General features: G+C 41.0%; 1 protein-coding gene across 7 annotated transcripts in view; it reads right to left on the minus strand.

Annotated features, from left to right (window-relative positions):
* Nucleotides 1–22,239, minus strand: part of OSBPL1A (oxysterol binding protein like 1A) — a 266,632-nt gene that overhangs the window by 2,125 nt on the left and 242,268 nt on the right. For all 7 annotated transcript variants that reach the window (XM_053902506.1, XM_019465523.2, XM_053902507.1 and 4 more), the window contains 9 exons: nucleotides 18,921–19,055; nucleotides 17,847–17,944; nucleotides 16,706–16,888; nucleotides 8,953–9,060; nucleotides 7,970–8,059; nucleotides 7,607–7,733; nucleotides 4,935–5,051; nucleotides 4,216–4,339; nucleotides 2,592–2,682 (listed from right to left, as the gene is read on the minus strand). In XM_053902506.1, coding sequence (XP_053758481.1) covers nucleotides 2,592–2,682; nucleotides 4,216–4,339; nucleotides 4,935–5,051; nucleotides 7,607–7,733; nucleotides 7,970–8,059; nucleotides 8,953–9,060; nucleotides 16,706–16,888; nucleotides 17,847–17,944; nucleotides 18,921–19,055 — 1,073 coding nt within the window. The remainder of the gene's footprint in view (nucleotides 1–2,591; nucleotides 2,683–4,215; nucleotides 4,340–4,934; nucleotides 5,052–7,606; nucleotides 7,734–7,969; nucleotides 8,060–8,952; nucleotides 9,061–16,705; nucleotides 16,889–17,846; nucleotides 17,945–18,920; nucleotides 19,056–22,239) is intronic.

Raw genomic sequence — 22,239 nt, forward strand, 5'->3', positions numbered from 1 at the left:
TTAGAAAATTTGAGTCTACTTTAAATGATCAAGATAGATCAGATTTGGTTAAGTTAAGCAGACTGGAAATATAACTTAAAAACCTGTTATTTGATCAAAGTCACAAAATTCTAACAGTATGAAGTATATAGTTACACACCTTTTGGTCTCAAAAGTCCAAGCAGTAAAAGCACTTTTGCAGTTAGGCTTAGCAAAGTCAAGCACTTCAGAAAAGCAGGAAAATCCAAATCAAGTAAAAAATAATTTAAAAAATAATCCAAGCCTCAGGCCATGGTGCCATGGGGTAAGCCAAGTTCTCTGAAGACCAGGACTGCAAGCCCCCCTTAGAGCCCGCCTGCTCTTGGACAGGGTCCGAACGCCACACTGGAGATGAGCACACCTCAGAGTCGACGGTCTGATGCATGGGATTAGAGTCTCCCCCTCAACCGCTAGCTCTAATTTTGAGCACTCGTGTCTGGAAACCTCCGCTCACACACAGAGACCACAAAGTCCAGTTAATTTGTCCTAAACTCACACATTTTAGGCACAGGTCACATGGAAGAGGAAGGTAAGATTTCTGTGCTTTTAGTATTTTGGAGTCTACAGCGTCTGCAGGTCTGAATCAGGAACGTAGCATTCTATAAAATGTGAATTCTGCATGATGCTCAGATGATCAGGGAGACAGCCTCATCAATTTTTTTGGCCTCATCACATCGCCCGCCTCCCTCCTCTTAAAAATCCTCTCTCACGGGTCCCTCTATCTCCTCCCTGTACCACACCGATTTCCTCTAGGAAAATAGGTCAGGATTACAAGCAGGCCTTTTCAAAAGCAGGGGCCATAGCTGACAGCCAAAAATTTGGGAGCCTATCCTCTCTTCGAGTGAAACCAGTATTAGCAGGAATGCCAGCTTTTAGCGCGGAGGAATTTGGGACGGATTTTAATAAGTTTCCGGGTTTGATAACTCTGAAGGCTAGTTAGCTCTAACCCAGCAGAGAATGTTCCTTTATAAACTGTCCTGCCCCATCCTACCCTAGTCAAACTGAACCACGCCTTTCCAACACACATCGTCAATCCTGAGAAGAGTCAAGTCCGTGAGTGTGCACTCTTCCCACCTTCACTAAAAAAGAGCTCAAAGCACATATTCTTTGGACAAAGGGTCGGTAGGATCATTTTAAAGAGGTACATTCATATAAGTACTACTGATGCTAAGAGACAGTGTGGTAGAGAGGCGTCAAATTGTAGCCCACAAACGCGGCCCCTCGTTTTATTTTCAGGCGACTACAGAGCTATTTAAAGCTCATTACTTTCTGAATGCTATGACTTTGACAGTAAAAATTCTTAGTGGACTTTTCGCTTACATTGTACACCTGAAAACACGACCAGAAAAATAAAGGAGTTAATAATGAGAAATATAGTACAAAAGTGGGGTTTTCTGCAAAAAGAGACTAGAAATTATGATAAAATGAGTCAAGTCTTTTCAAAAGGGATCACAGGAAAGCAATGTAGCTTTTCCTTAAGGATTAATGAAGGTGGAGGGTTCTAATCACAGGCCTGCGGCTCACTAGCAGTGTGCCATGAGCAAGTCCCCTAAATGAAATACACCAGCATTTGTTTTCCTCTGAACAACAAAGGGATTTCTGGGCCACTTTCCAAACTGTATTCCACGGAGTTTTAGGGAGCTGGGGAACGTACACGGTGGAAGAAGGTGAGGGGTGGCCAAGGTCCTGCCCCTACTCCTCACCCGACCACCGCAGCTCTGGTTCCACACATCCTGTATTTGGAGATTCTTTATACATTCATTGGCAAAAAAGCTTTTTATGCTAACCACGTCCAAAAAACACTTAGACTGGATGAAATCTAAGGTCATTTCTAGTTCTAATAATTATCTATTTCTCAGATGCAAAAGGGCTACCAATGTCTACTGAAATGCTTGCAAAAGTACACCCATATTGGCTCTGCAACTCATTTAATAACTTTGAGTTATGGGACAATGGTTTCTATCATGTGATACAAACGTAGAAAATGTTTTTATTCTATTCCTGTTTCCAAGTGATTCTATTACTCAATACAGGGACTCTGAAAACTCCTCTTTAAAAAAAAAGTTCAAAACTTAGAAATTTTATGGCCACTTTCTATTTCTGAATGGAATCCAAGGTTACTTTATACATATTGTATTTCTGGTACATGTCTAATCCCTTGTGTTTGGAAGAATAAAGGCACTGTCTAAATATCTTGGACACATAATAAACATATAAGCAAACGGCCCTGTACGTTCACTCACGTGTACTATAAGAAAATAGCTCCAAACCTACTTTCATGCCAAAATCTGTTAATTCCAGATTTTACCTTCCCTCTTACAATAACGAAAAGGGCAGGACGTGGCCAGACAAGGAAGGCAGACGGTTGGCTTAAACGACTCACCTCCAGTTAATTGTGTGGCAATATTGTAACCTTAATTTCCAGATAGTCCCTTTCCTGTGTCACACATGCAAGTCTTGCCGCTTTTCTCTCACACCTGGGAACACTGGCAGGGCTTGTGTCAGGCCTGGCTTAGCAGATCTGCATCTGAGTGCCCCGCCCCCCACAACAGCCTGGGGTGCCCCACACGCACCTTGTCTTCCAGTCCTCCTCCGACTTGGACCTGTTTTTGCGGGCTGCTCTTTGTTTTTCCTCAAGTCGTTTTTTTTCTTCACTAGCTTGATCTAAGGTATGAACATTAATGGAAAACCGTTATTCTCCAGGTAGAGCCTGCCGGGCACAGTACTAAGCACAGTGACGTTTTGGACGAGCACCATCTACATGTATTCACACGATCTCTGTCTTATTAGAAAACAAACATTACGTTAAAATTTTCACACACACCCAAGGTAGTGAGAGGCAGAGGGGTCACTCAAGGCCCAGTCATCTCTTTCTACAGTCTAGTCCTGAACAGCTTCTGCATTTACCAAAAGAACCTACTAATCTTGGGGCATCCAGGTGGCTCAGTCGGTTGAGTGTCCGACTTCGGCTCAGGCCATGATCTCACCATCTGTGAGTTCAAGCCCCACGTCAGGCTCTGTGCTGACAGGTCAGAGCCTGGAGCCTGCTTTGGATTCTGTGTCTCCCTCTCTCTCTGTCCTTCCCCTGCTCGCACTCTGTCTCTCTCTCAAATATAAGTAAACATTAAAAAAAAAAAAAAAAAAAAGAACCTGCTTATTCTTTTAAAAAAAATTTTTTTTAACATTTATTTATTTTTGAGACAGAAAGAGAGAGAGCATGAACAGGGGAGGGTCAGAGAAAGAGGGAGGCACAGAATCTGAAATAGGCTCCAGGCTCTGAGCTGTCAGCACAGAGCCCGACGCGGGGCTCAAACCATGGACCATGAGATCATGACCTGAGCCGAAGTCAGACGCCCAACCGACTGAGCCACCCAGGCGCCCCAAGAACCTGCTTATTCTTAAGGCCAAAATAATTATGTTCAAAAGCTTCAATGGAAAATTGGGTGGAAAAACTGAATCAATGTGAAATTTTCTTAATCCTTGGTGAGACCTCACAGAGCTTCAGATTCTATTCATAAGAAATTCAAACAATTTTCAAAAATCCTGTCTCACTGATCATTCAAGGACAGCATTAGGGCATGTGGTTAGAACAGGGCTTTTGGACCCTAGTGTCCCCGACACATCATCACACTGCCGGGGTGCTTGTGGGGCGTCCTGCGAGCTGCAGGACCTCTGGCAGCACCCCCAGCTTCTAGCCACTAGATGGCCAGCAGCAGTTCCCCAGACGTGACAAACTCTCCGGACACTGCCGCACGTCCTCGGGGGGGGGGGGGGTGCTTCCCTTTTGAGAACCACTGATTTAGAACAGATTTAACATCAGGTAAAAATGTTGTAATTAACTGAGGCCACACTCTTCTTTGAGGCTCACGAGGTATTATTTGGGTTCTTAAACATACAGTGAAATAATTAGAATATAGTTTAAAGTTGATAACGATGCTATTATTTTCTCAAATTCCCCTCTGACATTTAAGACATGCCTCTGGCCATATGTAGAATATTAAACCGTCAGGGAGGATCACTGAAATAATGAATCTAAGCTACTAAAGTCTACCTCAGATTTCCAAATTTTAAATGAAAGCTACTGAATTTATATTGAATTCAGACTAAAAATGCTCGTACCATCACAATGATGCTACTGATCACACGACCCCCTCCCCCACATCTATCTACACCATTTCACCACCAGACACTCGTTACCTATTTCTCCATTCTCCATGGCTCTGATGTCAGGCCGTAACCTGCAGTCTGTCTTAGGAATCACGCTCTCCATTTCCTTGTCTACTTCATTCAAAACCATTGCAAAGCTAGTAAAGTTATACATCTGAAAAGCAGCAAAAATGTTCAAATTAACATGTAGCAAGGCGTACTGCAACCGAAAGCCCCTGAAGACACAATGACTTGACAATGACTCCCTGAGTCTGCGGTAATGATGGCCCGCCTTCTTGACCACTTGTCTTCAGCATTTTCACTCAACTCTGCCCCACCTGGGGTGTCTGTCCCAGAGAGATCCCCACGCAGGCTGCACACGATGAATATCCTCCATCACCGTCAACTTGAACTATAAGCCACATTGATGTCCTTTTTACTTCATTAAAATCATAACTCGCTGGATCTGGGGGCTTACTACTGAAGTATTTGTACCAGCCTGTATTTGACGAGAGCCAGTCTTACTCCTGAGTTATCATTAAAGAAGCCCCTAAGAGTTCCACCCCGACATCTTCCCAGCCATACCCCAGAAGGGACCGACGGCATGAACGCAGAGTCTCAGGTGACAAGGGAAACTGGCAGACAGAAGCCAGCAGAGGGACGGCTGAGGAGCACTGGGGCGACAGGCCGCACCCTTCTGTGGTCTGGCTGGGCTGGCCCTGCACGTGCCTGGAAGGCACGCTCTCGGCACCGAAGCAGCCCCGTCTCACCTGGGCAGAGTTTGGAGGCCGTGGGGCTATTCGCCACAGGAGAACACTTCCAGGGATCACAAACACACTTTCAGAATCTGGCATTGGCATCTCGTCCGACTCCTCAGAAGTGCTCATCTAGAAGAGCCAACCGATGGACAAAATTAAAACGTTTTACAACAGTACACTTACAAATTGTAAAATAACCACGGTTTCCCGCATAGACTGAGCGGTGCGGGGGGGTGGGGGGACAGGGGAGCCGGGACTCTCTCCAGCGGTGCAGGGAGTCCACAAACACTTGCTGACCAGGGGCTAGGAGGCCCTGAGCTTTGTGTGTGCTGTGCCAGCTAGTGTTATGTGCGCTAAGGTAGCACTACTCTCATCAGCACTCTTTACTATAGTGTCTTATTCTTCCTAAAGCTTTTTTAATTTTTTTTTTTTTTTTTAAAGAAAAGTAACTTGCTGGAATATTTACTGGAGCATTATGAGAATAAGAAAAGGTTAAATTCTTGGGGCAGTTAACTAAAATGGATCAAAGACACAAAACCAGTAGGGATCCTAAAAGCATTCAATAAAAAGAGAATTTAAACGGATGTTAGGCTAATGAGGAAACGAACGATTCCTCTGGCTATCCCGCACGGGCAGACCGTGCCAGAAGCTCTCGAGGTGCTGATCCTTCCGTAATAAACCTATAAGGACACAGGAGCTCCGCAGCTCTGTAGGTACACGGACTTCACGCCTTTGGAAGGTTAGGTAATACCCCCAGTGTCACACAGTCACCGAGATACTTCAGCCAACATACGGCTTACAAAACAGCAGCAGGGAGGCGACAGCACCGATGACGACAAACTTGCCCTGGCACCTGAATGCGCTCAGGTACATGGGCCTGCAGCAGCTCCGTGCACACAGGAAGGGGAAGTGGACAAGGCACGAGTGGGTGAGAATAATCTCGCTCTCCAAGAGCAATGATCTACAAAGACTGGCAGGATTCACGGGACATGAGGGACATCTTCTGGGATGCTGCCAATGTCCATGGTCCTCTGCCCCAACTCCGTAAAGGAGGGTGGATGCCACGTACGTTGGCAAGTGCGTGTCTTTGCCAAGTGGCCTCGTACTGGCCCGAGTGACCGCCAGGGCTCCCGGTGTCCTGGAGCATTTCCTTCTCTGGCCCCCTCGGTCCTGTAACAGCTGTGGAGAAGCATCAGCACATCTCCCAGAAGGAAGGAAAGGCAGGCGGGACAGACGTGGGGTGTGAGGAGAAGAGCAGAACAGTGCCCGGAGATGCAGGGAGATAAAAAGAGAAGAGTCAAAGCCACAGCAGAGCGGCATGCCGGGACATTTTAATAAAACTCCTTCTGCCTCAGGACCATGGTTAACTTAATTACAAAGAAACTCACTAAAAACTACACCTATTTTTGAGGAGGATTGGGGCTTCTTAACTTTCACAAGCACGAGGTTCCCGCGAGGGGAGCCAGGGAGCCTGCCTGCTTGCTGGTGCTCGGCCCCTGGCACGCCCACGTGCTCTGAGCAGAGGGACCTTGGTATTTAGTGGTCTTGACTATGAGCAGGTATTACTCCGAGCCCTTTCCAGCAGTCGTCAACTCACCTGACAAAGCAGGTACCAGTAGTATCCCCGTTTCACACATGAAGGCCAGGGAGAAGGCACGAAACCTGACTCTACCCACTCCTCGGTGTTGGGGAGGGTTTCTACCCAGAGCTTGTGCTCTTAACTACCCCGCCAGCTCCCGGAAAGCAACCAGTCCTCAAATATCTCCTGTCGGAACACGTGCACTCTTTCTTTAGCCCTCTGCTCTTCTGACTGAAGGAAAGGAACAGGAGCGCGCCGAACACGAGAGCCTCCTTGGGCCCCGGGACAAGCAGCTGTGTGCCCTCCATGTGGGAAATGAACAGTCTCATGAGGAAGAAAGGTGAGTGGGGAATGACTCCCTTAACTGCACTGGTCTTAACTTCAGTGGTTTAGACACGAAAGAGAGAGAGAGAGAGAGACAGAGACAGAGACAGAGAGACAGAGAGCGTGCCCACGCAAGAGCGAGAGCAACAAAACTGCTAACAGGCAGGAAAATGTAGGAAATAATTTTGGAGGAAATTTTAAACATTCAAATGATCTCAACTTCCTTTTTAGAAAAAATTTTTATATTTTTTGAGAGAGTAAGAGAGCAAGCGCACTCAAGCAACAGAGGGGCAAGGAGCCCAACGCGGGGCTCGAACACAGACTGTGAGCTCATGACCTGAGCCGAAACCAAGAGTCGACGCTTGACCGACTGAGCCACCCAGGCGCCCCTGATCTCAACTTCTAACGCACATAAACAGAAAGAAGGAAAGGAACATCCGTCCCAAGATGAACTCCCACTTTCCAAAGCTATGTGAATTCGAGTAATCAACGCCTCACGCATAACCTCACACAGCCACAAGAGTAGCACGCGGCCGTACTCCATGAAGCTTATGCCGCACAGTTGCTACTGGGGCAGGTTATCTGTTCATTCAAAAGATTCAAGGATGTCTGTCAAATCTACCTCAATTAAACAAAGAAGATCCGAGGAGAAAAATCACACGCGTTAGCAACCAGAAAAAAAAAGATCACACTGTGACCCAATAACGGGCCGCCTCCAGAACGATTAGTACAAATTCAAAAGCCCAGGGATTCCTCCGGTACCACCTTACAGCATGTTCACCTGTTTGCTGTTTTTCTTCTCTTCAGTATTTTTCTTGTCGTTTTTTTTGTAAGCATCAAAAGTGGCGGGGTCCACACTGTACAAGCACTCGGTCCACTTCCCATAGAGGGCACAGAGCCTCTTCTTGCTGTCGAGAGACATTGATATTCAGCCAACAATTAAAGCCGTGTTTTGCTGTAACTGAATCTTACCATGAAAATGATTATGAATCAGATTCTTTAAAGAAACAGACCTTTCCTTGTAGAAGAAAAAATTTTCAACTCACTGAAATGTTTGTTTCCTAGGTTATGGCAGATTTTAATACTGACATTTTAGTTAGCAAATGACACCTATACTACCCAACACCTAAAATGGACACTTTACCTTTTATCTTGAATGTAGCCTTCGACTTTATGTAATTCCTTACCAAAAAGGCCGCATGGCTTAAAATTCAACACACATTTGTCCCCAGTCCTGTGAAGAAGATATTAAGCTCAGATGACCATTCACCACAGAAGCAGCAGTAGAGAATAATGAGGAAGGTGACCTTTCTAAAGCAGTTGCTGTTTACTGATTTTCTAACACATGTCAGGCTCCACACAGTGGTTGTTACGACTAATCCTCAATTAGTACTGGACCCACCATTAAGAAAGGTGAGCAGGGTTCATAAAGAACAAGAGATGTGCTGCTATGGAGTCAATGTCTGTGTCTCCCCAAATTCACATGTCAAAGCCCTAACTCCCAAAGTGATGGTCTCTGGAGGTAATTCAGTCACGAGGGTGGAGTCCTCATGAATGAAATTAGTGCCCTTTTAAAAGACACGAGACATGAGCTGTGTCCACTATGTCAGGATGCGAGGAGATGGCCCCTGCGAACCAGGGAGAAAGCCTGCACCAGACATCAAAGCTGTCAGCATCCTGATCTTGGACTTCTTAGCCTCCAGAACTGCGAGAAATAAATTTCTACTGTTTAAGCCAGCTGGTTTGCGTGGCAGTCTGTTAGAGCAGTCTGAGCTGAGTAAGATAGTTGCCCAAGGTCACAAAGTAGGCTTTGAACCCAGCTCTTTTTAACTTTCCTGTTCCCCCCACCCCACCTCCTCTGCAAATAATACAAACTAAGCACTATAAGCAAAATGAACTGAGGATGAAATTACAATTTCATCTGTAAAAGCTCAGAGTTCGCCCAGTCGTCCCTGGTCAGAAACTTGCATTCATTAAATGGATGGGCTTCTATTTACCCAAGGGTCGAACTGCCTGGTTCTTAAATTATCATCAGGCTCTACTAGAGCTTTTGAAAAAAACAAAGACCCCCACCGGAACGGGGTGATGACAGCTGAACGGATACATAAGCCCCCTAAAGCGTCTTACTTGTGGTTTGTGATTTCCACATTGCCGTACTGCTCAATCCAGAGTTTACCCACGATGATGTTATGTACGCAGCAGGTAGGATTTGTCCATGTGTATGCTTCACTGTGTCTAAAAAACAAAAAACCCAAAGCCCAGAAAAATAAATGAGAAGTGTTACTTTGTTTAAAAAGTCTCAAAAGTGTGACTCAGGATAACAAATCAGACAGCTGGAGATAACTAAGCTCTAAAACTTTGAAACCTCTATTGATGTAAACTCACAATAAAATGGGTTATTGTCTAACTACTCTTGTTGTTTCTTAAAAGGATATAGAAGCTTAAGAGAAAAACCTAAACTTTCACCGAACTCCAAATAAACTATGTATATACCAGTGTATCTTGTTTTATTGTACTTGGCAGATACTGTGGCTTTTTTTTTTTTCCTTCAAATTGAAGGTTTGTGGCACCAGGCATTGAGCAAGTCTATTGGCATAATTTTTACAATAGCATTTGCTCACTTCATGTCTCTGGGTCACATTTTGGCAATTCTTACGGTATTTCAAAGTTTTTCATTTATTGCTACATATGTTATGGTGATCTGTGATTATGACTCACTGAAAGCTCAAACAGCTAGCATTTTTAGCAGTAAGATATAAGATGTATTTGGATTTTTTTTTTTTTTAGATATAATGCTATTGTGCACTTAATAAGACTATAATATAGACCTCACATAAGTTCCAAATGCACTGGGAAACCAGAAAATTCATCCGACTTGCTTTACTGCAGTAGTCTGGAATCAGGCCTTCAATACCTCCTATGTATGCCTGTCCTCATCTTAGGCATTCAAAAGTTTGGTGAGAACATTAAAAAAAAAAAAAATTGGAGTTGGAAAATAAAAATGAATGTCTATTTACGACTAACCAGAAGAGTACCTTCCAGCTCACCAAAGAGAAAAATTTAGGTCAATAAGCACCAATTTACACATCCTTTCCTTTTGAAAACATTTGTTTCACGTCTTCATACATTTGTGTTTTTTACATGTATTTTTCATTTACAAATAGCAAAATTCACTTTTGCTGGCATATTATTCTTGGAGTTTTAATGCATGGATAGACCTTTGTAACCACCACAATCGGAACATAGATCAGTCACAGCCTCCCAAATTCACTCATGCCCCTGGTATAGTCAAGGTCTCCCTTCTACCTAATTCCTGAATCCTTAATTCATCCCTCATCCTTATACAGTGCATCTGTTCTCCACTGTCTTTCCCCAAATGCCATATACAGGACATGATATATTATGCAACTTCTTGGGATTCATTTGTTATGATGCATTTGAAATCCCATGTATCAATAATCTGTTATTTCTGAGTAGTATTCCACTGTATGGATGTGCCACATTTAACCACTCACTCACTGAAAGACTTTGGGTTGCTTTTAGTTTTAAGCAATTATTATTATTTTTTTAAATTTATTTTAAAAAGTTTAATTCCAGTGTGGTTAACATGCAGTGTTATATTGGTTTCAGGTGTACAGTATAGTGATTCAACACTTCCATATATTCCTCATTGCTCATCATAAGTGTACTCTTAATCCCCTTCCCCTGTTTCCCCCATGCTCCCACCCCCCCACCCCTCTGGTAACCATCAGTTTGTACTCTATGGTTAAGAGTCTGATTGCTTGGTTTCTTTTCTTCCTTTGTTTTTTAAATTCCATATATGAGTGAAATAATATGGTAGCTGTCTTCCTCTGACTGGCTTATTTTGCTTAGTATTATACTCTCCAGATGCATCCATGTCGTTGCAATTGGCAAAATTTCATTCTTTTTTATGGCTGCATAACATTAATTTGGACACATCTCTTCATCTATTTGTCTGATGGACACTTGAGCTGCTTCCATAATCTGGCTATTGTGCAGAATGCTACAATAAACACGGGGTACATATACCCCTTTCAATTCGTGTGTTTGTATTCTGGTAAATATCCAGTGGTGCAATTACTGGATCGTATGGTAGTTGTATTTTTAATTTTTTGAGGAACGTTCAGTTTTTCATGGTTATTAATACTGTTGTTATAAACATTTGTGTGCAGGCTTTTGTGACAACATAAATTTTCATCCTCTAGATAAATACATAGGAGGGGACTGCTGAGTTGTACGGTAAACCTATCGTTAACTTTATAAGAAACTGCCACACTGCTCTCCAGGGTGACTACCGCTTTATATTCCCACCAACAATACTTCGTTATACTAAATCCTTGTTAGGAGCTGGTATTATCTGTTTAAAAAATTTTTATTTTAGCCATTCTAATAGATGTATAGTGGTATCTCGCTGTGATTATAACTTTGTATTTCTCTAATGACTAAGGCAAATTGAGATCTTCTCATGTGTTTGCCACTTATGTATATCTTTTGGTGAGGTATCTGTTCATGTTGTTTGCCCAATTTCTTACGGAGTTGCTCTATCTATTGTCTTAGTGCTGAATTTTGAGAATTCTTTATATATCCTGGATACAGGTCCTTTGTTGGTATATGATTTGCAAATGTTTACCCATGTACAGCTTCTCTTCTTCATTTTCTGAAGTGTGTCTTTCACAAAGCAAAAGCTTTTCATTTTGATAAAAATCTAATTTATCAATTTTGCCTTTTCTAGATTGTGCTTTGGTATGTATCTGTAAGAGGTCAGTGCCTAATCCAAAGCCATAAAGATTTTCTGTTTTCTTCCAAAAGCTTTACAGTTGTACATTTTAATCTATGATTTTGAGTTCATTTTTGGATAAGGTGGGAGATAGGAATTGAGATTCATTTTTTTTTAAAGGTTTATTTTTGACAGAGAGAGACAGAGCATGAGTGGGGGAGGGGCAGAGAGAGGGAAACACAGAATCTGAAGCAGGCTCCAAGCTCTGAGCTGTCAGCACAGAGCCGGACGTGGGGCTCGAACTCACAGACCGCGAGATCATGACCTGAGCAGAAGTCGGACGCTCAACCGACTGAGCCACCCAGGCGCCCCGAGATTCATTTTTTAAATACGCATGTCAAATTGTTTCTACACTATTTGTAGAAAGGACTACCCTTCACTGAACTGTGTTTGCACCTTAGTTACAAATCAACTGACCATACTTCTATAAGTCAATTTCTCAACTGACCTGTTCCAATGATGTACATCTCTACCCTCTTGCCAATACCACAGTTTCTTGATCTCTTGATTTTTAGAGTTAAGTCTTAAAATTGGGAAATGGGAGGCCATCGATTCTGCTCTTCCTTTTCAAAATTGTTTTGACTATTCTTTTTTTATTTGCCTTTCCATACAAATTTTGGAATCAACTTCTGTATACCAAAAAAATCATCCTGGGACTTATTATTTGGATTGTTAATATTGTTAATTGGTCAATTAGGGGAGAATGGACATCTTAACTATATCAAGGCTTCCAAATATACTGAAACAGTCTGTCTTCCGTTATCCAAATATCCTTTGTTTTCATCAATACTGTGTAGTGTTCATACAGACCCTGGACATACTTTATCAGCTTCATTCCATTCAGCCTATCTCAGTTTTTGTACTTGTCACTATAACTTTCAGTATTAAAATTTCCAGACATACTTCTATTTCTTGGCTAAAATGTCTTCCTATTCATTTTAAGCATGTTCATGTTTATCTCATGGGGCACAGTTATGAAAGCTGCTCTAAAGTATTTGATACGAATTTCAATACCTGACTCATCTTGGGGCTAGAGCCTATTGTTTGTCTTTTCCATCATGAGTTACTGAGATTTTCCTGTTTCCTTGTAGGTCGAATGATTTTGGAATTGTATTCTAGACATTTTAATAATAGGAGATTCTGGGCCCCCTTAAAATGTTCCGGAGAATACTGTTTTTGTTTGTACTGTTAACATAATTTCAGGTCACAAGTCCCAACCCAGTTTCTGTTGCCTTTGATTGTGGTGTCAGTTTAATTTTGTAGCCTTTGTAGTGCTATTCAGATCTATTATTTCCCCTCAATAGCCAGTTGGGGACCTGGGCACTGATCCCACACAGCAGTTCAGATCTAAAGGCCTTTGGTGTGCCACTTCGGGTCACTGCAATGCATAAGTGTTAAGGATGAGCCTGGAACTCATACACTGCTTAATGGGATCCCTTTCTTGATCTCCCTCCTCCCTCCATACTTGTAGATACCAGAGGAGTCTTTCCTCTGGCCTTTGCCTAGAAAGCTGGGGTTTTAAAGTGTTCCTGCTCTGTCTTGCATTCCCCACAAGTGAGTCTTCCTCTGGGGCAAAGAGAAAAGAAAGAGAAAAAGTAACAGGGATTCTCCTCGCTCTCTTTGGCCTTTATCCAGTTCCTCTGGCCAAGGAGGACCTTTCCCGAGATTTAGGTACTTCTGTGGCTGCTGCTGCCACTCCAGGAATGTAGCTGTGGGACCTGGAGCTTGCTCTGGGGCAAGGCTGGGAGAGAAAACTAAAAAGGATTTTCCCTCCTTTCTACATCCTGCAAAGGCCTCTTTTTAGCTGTTCTAACTAGAAACAGATGGCTTCTTCTGAAACTGTTTGTCTGCCTCCACTGTCTGGTTCTAAGGTCTGAGCTGCTCTGACTGTAAGCCAGGCGACAGTGGTTGGGTAGAGTGAATAAAACCAGGAACCTGCCATATTGGTCTTCAGGTTCGTATTTCTCTCCCCAGTCTGTGATTCTTTACTCTTCAGAGTCCTCAGATAGTTGCTTTATGTCTTCTGACCAGTTAAAATCAGTAGAAAAGATAGACTATAGGGTGCTCATTCCATTTTAACTAAAAGAGGAACCACCTTTGAATTTAAATCTAACTTTTTTCTTTTAAAAATTTATTCAATTTATTTAAGTGAAAAACAAAAACAGTTCACCCATTTCTTTCATCTCCTACTTTGTACCATTGGTAGCCACCAATTTGCTTTCTGTATGTATGAGCTTTTTTTTTTTTTTTTAACGTTTATTTATTATTTTTGAGAGAGAGAGATGGAGGGAGGGAGGGAAGGAGGGGAAGGGAGAATGCAAGCATTTTCTGGGGAGAGGCAGAGAGAATCCCAAGCAGACTCTGTGAAGTCAGCACAGAGTGTGACGCAGGGCTTGATCTCACATGCTGTGAGATCATGACCTGAGCCAAAATCAAGAGTCAGACACTCAACTGACTGAGCTACCCAGGTACCCCAGGGCTTTTTTTTTTTTTTTTGTTATTGTAAATTTTTATTTATTTACTTACTTATTTCCACATGTAACAGAGCTCATATAGTATTTGTCTTTGACTTATTTCACTTAGCATAATGCCCTCAAAGTCCATCCATGTTGTGCAAATGGCAAGATTTCATTTATTTTTATGGCTGATACTCCATTGTGTTGTATATGGTGTATATACACACACATACACACACCCTCCCCACATTTTCTTTATTAATCCATGGATGGACACTTCCATATAGGCACTTCATTTTCTTTGGTAAATATCCAGAAGTAGAATTGCTGGATAATGTGGTAGTTCTGTTTTTAATTTGAGGAATCTCCATACTATTTTCCAGAATGGCTGTACAAGTTTGTATTCACACCAACAGTGTACAAGGGTTCCCCTTTCCCCACATCTTCACCAACACTTGTTTTTTTTTAGTCTTTTTGACACTAGTCATTCTAATAGGTGTGGAACAGTATCTCACTATGGTTTTGATTTGCATTTCCCTAATGATTAGTGGTGCAGAGCATTTTTTCATGTACCTGTTGGCCAACTCTGTGTGTTCTTTGGAAGAATATCTACTCAGGTCCGCTCTGCCCATTTTTAAATCAAATTGTTTGTTTTGCCATTGAGTTGTAGGAGTTCTTTATATATTTTGGATGTTAACCCCTTATCAGATACATATGATTTGCTAATACTTTCTTCCATTCTGTAGGTTGCTTTTTCATTTTGTTGATGGTTTCCTTTGCTGTAAGAAGTTTTTTGTTTGATGTGGTCCCACTTTTTTTTTTTTTTTTGCTTTTTCTTTTGATGTTAGATTGAAAAAGTCTTCAGCAAGACCGATGTCAAGGACCTCATCACTTATGTTTTCTTCTAGGGAGTTTATAGACTTATATTCAAGTCTTTGATCCATTTTGAGTTAACTTGGGTAAGAAACTGTCCAGTTTCATTCTTCTGCATGTGGCTGTCCAGCTTTCCCAACATCATTTACTGAAGACACTGTCCTTTCCTCATTGTATATTCTTGCCTCCTTTTTCATAAACTGGCCATATATATAGGCATAGATTTATTTCTGGGCTGTTCTGTTCCATCCATCTTACCTTCATGTTTTTATGCCAATACTACACTGTTTTAATTACCGTAGCTTTGTAAAATAGTTTGAAATCAACAAATGTGATGCCTCCAGCTTTGTTCTTCTTTCTCAAGACTGCTTTGGCTCTTCTGGATCTTTTATGGTTCCGTACCAATTCTAAAACTGTTTGTTCTAGGGGCGTCTGGGTGGCTCAGTTGGTTGAGAGTCCAACTTCGGCTCAGGTCATGATATCACGGTTTGTGGGTTCAAGCCCTGCATTGGGCTCTGTGCTGACAGCCTGGTGTCTAGAGCCTGCTTCAGATTCTGCATCTCCCTCTCTCTCTCTGCCCCTCCCCAGCTTGTGATCTCTTTCTCTCAAAAATAAATATACACTTAGAAAAATTGTTCTGTTTCTGTGAAAAATGTCACTGGAATTTTGATAGGATTTACATGGAATCCGTGGATTGCTTTGGGTAGTATGGATATATTAACAGTATTAATTCTTATAATATATGAGCAAGGAATTAAGAAAATAATCCCATTTATAACTAAATCAAAAAGAATAAAAGACCTAGGAATAAATTTAGCCAAGAAGTGAAAGACCTGTACATTGAAAACTACAAAACATTAATGAAAGAAATGGGAAGACACAAATAAACGGAAAGATATTCCACGCTAATCTTTTTTTTTTCTATTGCAAAAGAAGAGAACTTTCAAATTTACCTAATGTCTAAGATGGGCCACACAATTATTATTTCCATATTTCTCAAAGTGAATTTTTTTTTTTTGAACACTGATTCTTTTTTTTTTTTAATTTGAATTCAAGTTAGTTAACATACACTGTAGTCTTGGTTTCAGGAGTAGAACACAGTGATGCATCTCTTACACATGACACCCAGGTGCCCTCCTTTATGCCTGTCACCCATTTAACCCATCCCCCCACTCACCTCCCCTTCAGTAACCCTCAGTTTGTTCTCTGTATTTAAGAGTCTCTTATGGTTTGCCTCCCTCTGTGTTTTTATTGTATTTTTCCTTTCCCCTGTTTATCTGTTTTGTTTCTTAAATTCCACATATGATTGAAATCATATGACACCTGTCTTTCTCTGACTTATTTCGCTTAGCATAATACAGTGTAGTTCCATCCACGTTGTTGCAAATGGCAACAACGCTTAGTAGTATTCCGTTGTATATATATTCCACATTTTCTTTATCTGTTCATTTTGAAAGATGGATAAAGAAAACATCACCATGATGTACAGAAAGCATCTTCCTTAAGAACTATCATGGAATAATTGATTCCATTCTATCTTAAAATAGATCCAAACATTAAGTTAAACTTTTTATATATACCTATATTGAAAAACAACGGCTATTGCCCTGTTTCTCAATTCTTTTACAGAAAGTGGATAATTTACACTGTTTATAAGCTGTTTCTTTTTCTCCAACTTTAGAACAACACTGTCAGGTCTGTGGGTAAGTGTAGACAGACATGATAAGAGTTTAATGGCTTGATTCCAACTCACTCAAGGAGCTCCAAAGTGATGGTTCCTTTGGGTTCTGCTTCTACACTCTTGCCCCAGAACTTCAGTTTGGGGTAGATTGAGCCATGAAAGATGAAATCGTTGTTTAATCCTTCAGCATGAAATGCACTAATGGGTGGGTGATGGCTGACCTGCTCCGAGATGAGTCTGAAACCAAGGTCATCTCTTGAGATTTAAAAAGAAAAAAAAAAAAGCAACACTGTAATTAACTCTTATCATGTAACGTGTACATCACTGTCGTTTCAGTCAAAAGGCAATGTAAAAGTATTAAAGCAGCAGATTCTAGCTACTTGAAAATATTAAAGAACACACACATGAATTTGGGTGACCTGCATGAATTGCCAATATGAGCCATGTAAATTTAAACTTCTTCCACTGATACTAGGATAGAGGAATCTAATGTGTCCCCACCCTTCCAAACGTTTAGAAAATAAATGCTATTGGGGCGCCTGGGTGGCTCAGTTAGTTGAGCGTCCAATTTCGGCTCGGGGCATGATCATGTGGTTTGTGGATTCGAGCCCCACGTCGGGCTCTGTGCTGACAGCTCAGAGCCTGGTGCCCACTTCAGATCTGTGTCTCCCTCTCTCTCTGCCCCTCCCCCGGCTCAATCCTCTCTCTCAAAAACCAATGATCATTAAAAAGAAATTAAATAAAAAAAATAATAAATGGTATCCAAACTTGTACAAAAAGGGAAGATTCAGAAAAACTAAAGCCAAATGAATTCCTTAATTGTGGATCAAGAAACAGGCAAACAGAAGTGCATCTATAGATGTGTCATTGCCTTTATGCCAACAGTACACATTTATGTTACTATATTTGATATGGGTATTAAAAAAATTCCAATCACATGATCTATATAAGGAGGAAAGAATAATTAATCCCACATGATCAGAAATATTGAAATCCCTTAATTACTTTTTATAATGGTGCATTTTATGCATGTTTCCACATTTCTGACAGTCTCTAAAAGAGAAACAAACATCAAAATTGTTAACTTGCTCCAGGAATGCAAATGTTGGTAATGTTAAAAAAATATATATGTTTTTTTCCTCTTCACCTAAAAAGCTACATGTATCACGCAAAGTCAACTACCCATCTCAAAGAGTGAAGGAAAGATCTTTACCGAACTAATTCGTAAGTCTCTCCCAGAAGCGGGTTGAAAGGCTTTCCAGTGCGTTCCCACTGAGAAGCAACAGCAGATACAGCAAATGCAGCTACACACTGTGGAACACAGCATTAGAAGTTAAAAATAGCCTCACTTGCTCCCCATTCTTTAAGGAACTGAAATCTTGAAGATAATAATTACAAAATTATTTTGAGGAGTTTAATTACTTTGGATTTTTAATATATCTCTAGCAACTTAATATGTAAGTGTGTGTATTCAAAATGAAAAATACTGAGTCTCCTGCTATAGTCATTCTGAGCTATGGTTTTTGTTACACCCTGAGTGCTACAAATTCACTCAAGAACTTTTAAAAAACTCTCAAACCCCAAATTACTTTTAATTGCCTTAAAATTTCTAAAAGTACAATTTGAGGATAGGGAAAAAGATATAAAACTAAACAAATTGGTATTAAGTCCCATGAGGTTGGGAAAAGCTGATTTATATAAATGAAAGAACAGAAAGATTCCGTTTAGAATGCTATTGCTTTGTCTGGAGAACAATGTGTCTATTCTGCTCTGCCTGTAACTAATCCATCTATACACATCATGTAAGCATCTTCTATCCAAAACAAATTTACAAAGTACAATTCCTTGTTATCTTTTGTTTTAATCTAGAATAGTGTGTAAGTTAATTACACACATAAGCATAAATATACATATTTGTGTATGTATGTGTGTGTTCATTCCTTTTCGGAAATACTCTAAGAAAGTGTGAAAGAAGAAAAGTTGAGCTGTTTCTCCCAACACATTACTCTCTAAAATGAAGACTCAGAAACAGCTCACCAACATCCGATTTGGTTATGGACCACCTTCTGCTTCTCTTCCAATTGTCACTCGTCTGCCCACTGTGGTGGCACTCTGGCCAGAGGATGGCAGGGGAAGGAACACAGAGGACACTCCAAATATTCTAAGTTTTAATAACATTTCCCAATCTCACGCTGGATTGAACATGAATTTTGTGTATGTTTTGGGGGTGGAGGTGGCAGAGAAGTCTCTGAGATTTAAACCCTTTCAGTGTTTGTTTGACACGTACCTGCATCCTTTCCACAGAATCAGAAAATGAACTGGCCTTGTGGATGAGGTATGTATGTTCCATATATTCAGTGAGTCGTTGTAGGAAGCTCAAAGGCTCATTAAATATAACTGGCATGGTGATCTTGGATAGTTCCTATTTAACAAGAAAATGGAAATGGTGATGTCAATACACATGACAATATATATGACAAACTTACCTGCTGGTATCTTTACCTCACATGTCTCCTGGGAAGGAAGTAACGGAAAATTGCAGCCCATGAAACTGAATTAGCATCAGTTCACTTTCACAAATCTTTCCCAGAGGGCAATATGGAGTATATTGTTCTAGGCCTTGAAGGAAATATAAATACTCCCCACACATTCTCCTTCTCTTCAAGGAGCTCATGATCTGGTGAGCATTAGATAACAACTATTAATAAATCTGCCTTAGATGAGAATTAGGAAATGGGGGGCGTCTGGGCGGCTCAGTCTGTTAAGCATCTGATGCTTGATTTTGGCTCGGGTCATGATCTCACAGGGAGACCGAGCCCTGCATTAGGCTCTGCGCTGAGAGCACAGAGTCTGCTTGGGATTCTCTCTCCCTGCACCCCACCCCTGCTCATGTTCTCTCCCTCTCTCTCTCAAAATAAATAAATGTAAAAAAAAATTAGGAAATGGGATACAAAGATGATGGGGCCCCAAAAACCAAAAATCTTCATAGTGAGCTAATGATCAAAGCTGAAAGAAATTTCAGGCTGTTTTTGAACAACATTGAGGTTTCCTGAGCGTGCAAATCTACTCTACTTTGTGGACTAGGTACTAGAAGGCTATCGTACACATTACAGAATAGGCTTTAAATTCTGTCTGCTAGAATGATACAATCACAGTAGACTTCCAAAAATAATGTAATGATTAGGCAGCGGGGGGGGGGGGGGGGGTTCTGACTTGAAGTTTTAACCCCGTATACCCTATCCTGCCAGCAAACAACAGCATCATTAGTTCTTTAAAAAATTCATTACGTAACATACTTATCTTGGTATTCTCTAGGATATTCGGATGATCTTCCCATCCCTTCACCTACCATTAGTTATGTTTCCTTTGGAAATCAGGTCTTTCATAAATTTACTGACTAAAGCTACAGGCCAGGTGAACATTCCCAAGGTGCCATCCAAGTTGAATGCCACCTGCCTTAGCTGACTTTCCCCTCAATATCCACGTTCTTACTAATCCATACAATTAAAAGTAATATAACATTCACAAGACTACAACTAGAGTGCATTAGAAACATTAAGCTCATTCATTACCATAAAGTATTGCAGAACAGACAGACGTGTAACAGCTCAACCTAATTAACAGAAGCGGTAAGTCTATTGCTGTCTCACTGGGGAGACAAGGGAGAATACGAACACAGAAAGAGATAAAGAAAAGAAGACTGCACTATATACACTTGGAGATCTCAGTAAGTCCAGAAATTCACTGATGGGGCCCACGTCAGAAAACTGGGACTACCAATGTTTATCTCCAATGAGATGTCTCAAGCTCTCTTCCTTCTATTAAAAAATACCTTTCTGGGGTGCCTGGGTGGCTCAGTCGGTTAAGCGGCCGACTTCAGCTCAGGTCATGATCTCGCGGTCCGTGAGTTTGAGCCCTGCGTCGGGCTCTGTGCTGACAGCTCAGAGCCTGGAGCCTGTTTTGGATTCTGTGTCTCCCTCTCTCTGACACTCCCCCGTTTATGCTCTGTCTCTCTCGGTCTCAAAAATAAATAAACGTTAAAAAAAAAAAAAAACAACAAAAAACTTCCTTGGGGCGCCTGGGTGGTTCAGTCGGTTAACTGGCCGACTTCGGCTCAGGTCATGATCTCATGGCTCATGAGTTCAAGCCCCATGTTGGGCTCTGTGCTGACAGCTCAGAGCCTGGAGTCTGCTTTGGATTCTATGTCTCCCTCTCTCTGCCCCTTCCCCACTTGCATGCTCTCTCTCTCTCTCAAAAAAAAAAAAAAAAAAAAAAAAAAAAAAAAATCATAGAGGAATACATAACTCTTGAAGTAAAAATGAAAATGCTCCTTTACCCAGAAACGAAGCACCATCAACTGTTTGGGATATACTGCTATGTAATTACACAGCAATATGTTAGACGTTGGGGATTTCAATACTCTACGTGCAACGGACAGATCACCTAGACAGATGATCAAAAAAGAAACAATGGACTTAAATGACATGTTAGGCCAGACAGACCCCACAGACAACTACAGAACATTCCACTGAACAGCAGCAAAATACATACTCTTCTCAAATGCCCACAAAACATTCTCCAGGACAGATTATACATTAGGCACAAACAAGTCTTAATAAATTTAAGAAGATTCAATTGATATCAAGCAACTTTTTGAGCCAAAAGAGTATGAAATTAGAAATGAATTACAAGAGGGGTGCCTGGCCGGCTCAGTTGGAAGAGCATGTACTTCAATCTAGGGGTCAAGGGTTTGAGCCCCACTTGGGCTGTAGAGACTACTTAAACAAGTAAAACTTGAAGAAGAAGAAAAAAATTAATTGTAACAAAAAAAAAACCCACATAAATTCACAACTATGTGAGATTTAAAACATACTACTGAATAACCAATCAGTCAAAGAACCAAATTCAAAGGGAAAATCAAGAAATATCTTGAGACAAATGAAAATGGAAATACAACATGCCAAAGCCGATGGGATGCAGCAAAAGCAATTCTAGGAGGGAGGTTTACAGCAATAGAGGACTACCTCAAGCAGCAAGAAAAATCAAACAATCTAACCTTACACCTAAAGGAGATAGAAAAAGAACAAACTAAGGCCAAAGGTACTAGAAAAAAGGATGTAACAAAGATCAGAAGGGAAATAAATGAAATAGAGACTAAAAAGCCAACAGAAAAAAGAATTCAAATAAAATAATAAATAAAAGGAAAGACATTATAATTGATACCATAAAAATACAGAGGATCATATGGGCAAAATGGGTGAAGGAGAGTGGGAGACAGAGGCTTCCAGTTATGAAATAAATAAGTCATGGGGAAAAAGGTACAGCACAGGGAAGGTAAGCAATGTAACATATGTAATGTGTGGTGAGAGGTGGTAGCTACACTTGTGGTGAGCACAGCATAATGTGTAGACTCGTTGAATCACCACGCTGTACACCGGAAACCAGTGGAACATTGTATATCAACTACAGTTCAATTAAAAAAAATACATGGAAAAAATGCAAAGGCTCATAAACTACTATGAGCAATTACATACTAACAAATTGGAAATCTTAGAAGAAATGGATGAATTCCTAGAAATACATACCCTACAGAGTGAAATCATGAA

This window comes from Panthera pardus, unplaced genomic scaffold (genome assembly GCF_024362965.1).
Source record: "Panthera pardus isolate Hobbes unplaced genomic scaffold, ASM2436296v1 HiC_scaffold_15, whole genome shotgun sequence".
Lineage (NCBI taxonomy): Eukaryota > Metazoa > Chordata > Mammalia > Carnivora > Felidae > Panthera > Panthera pardus.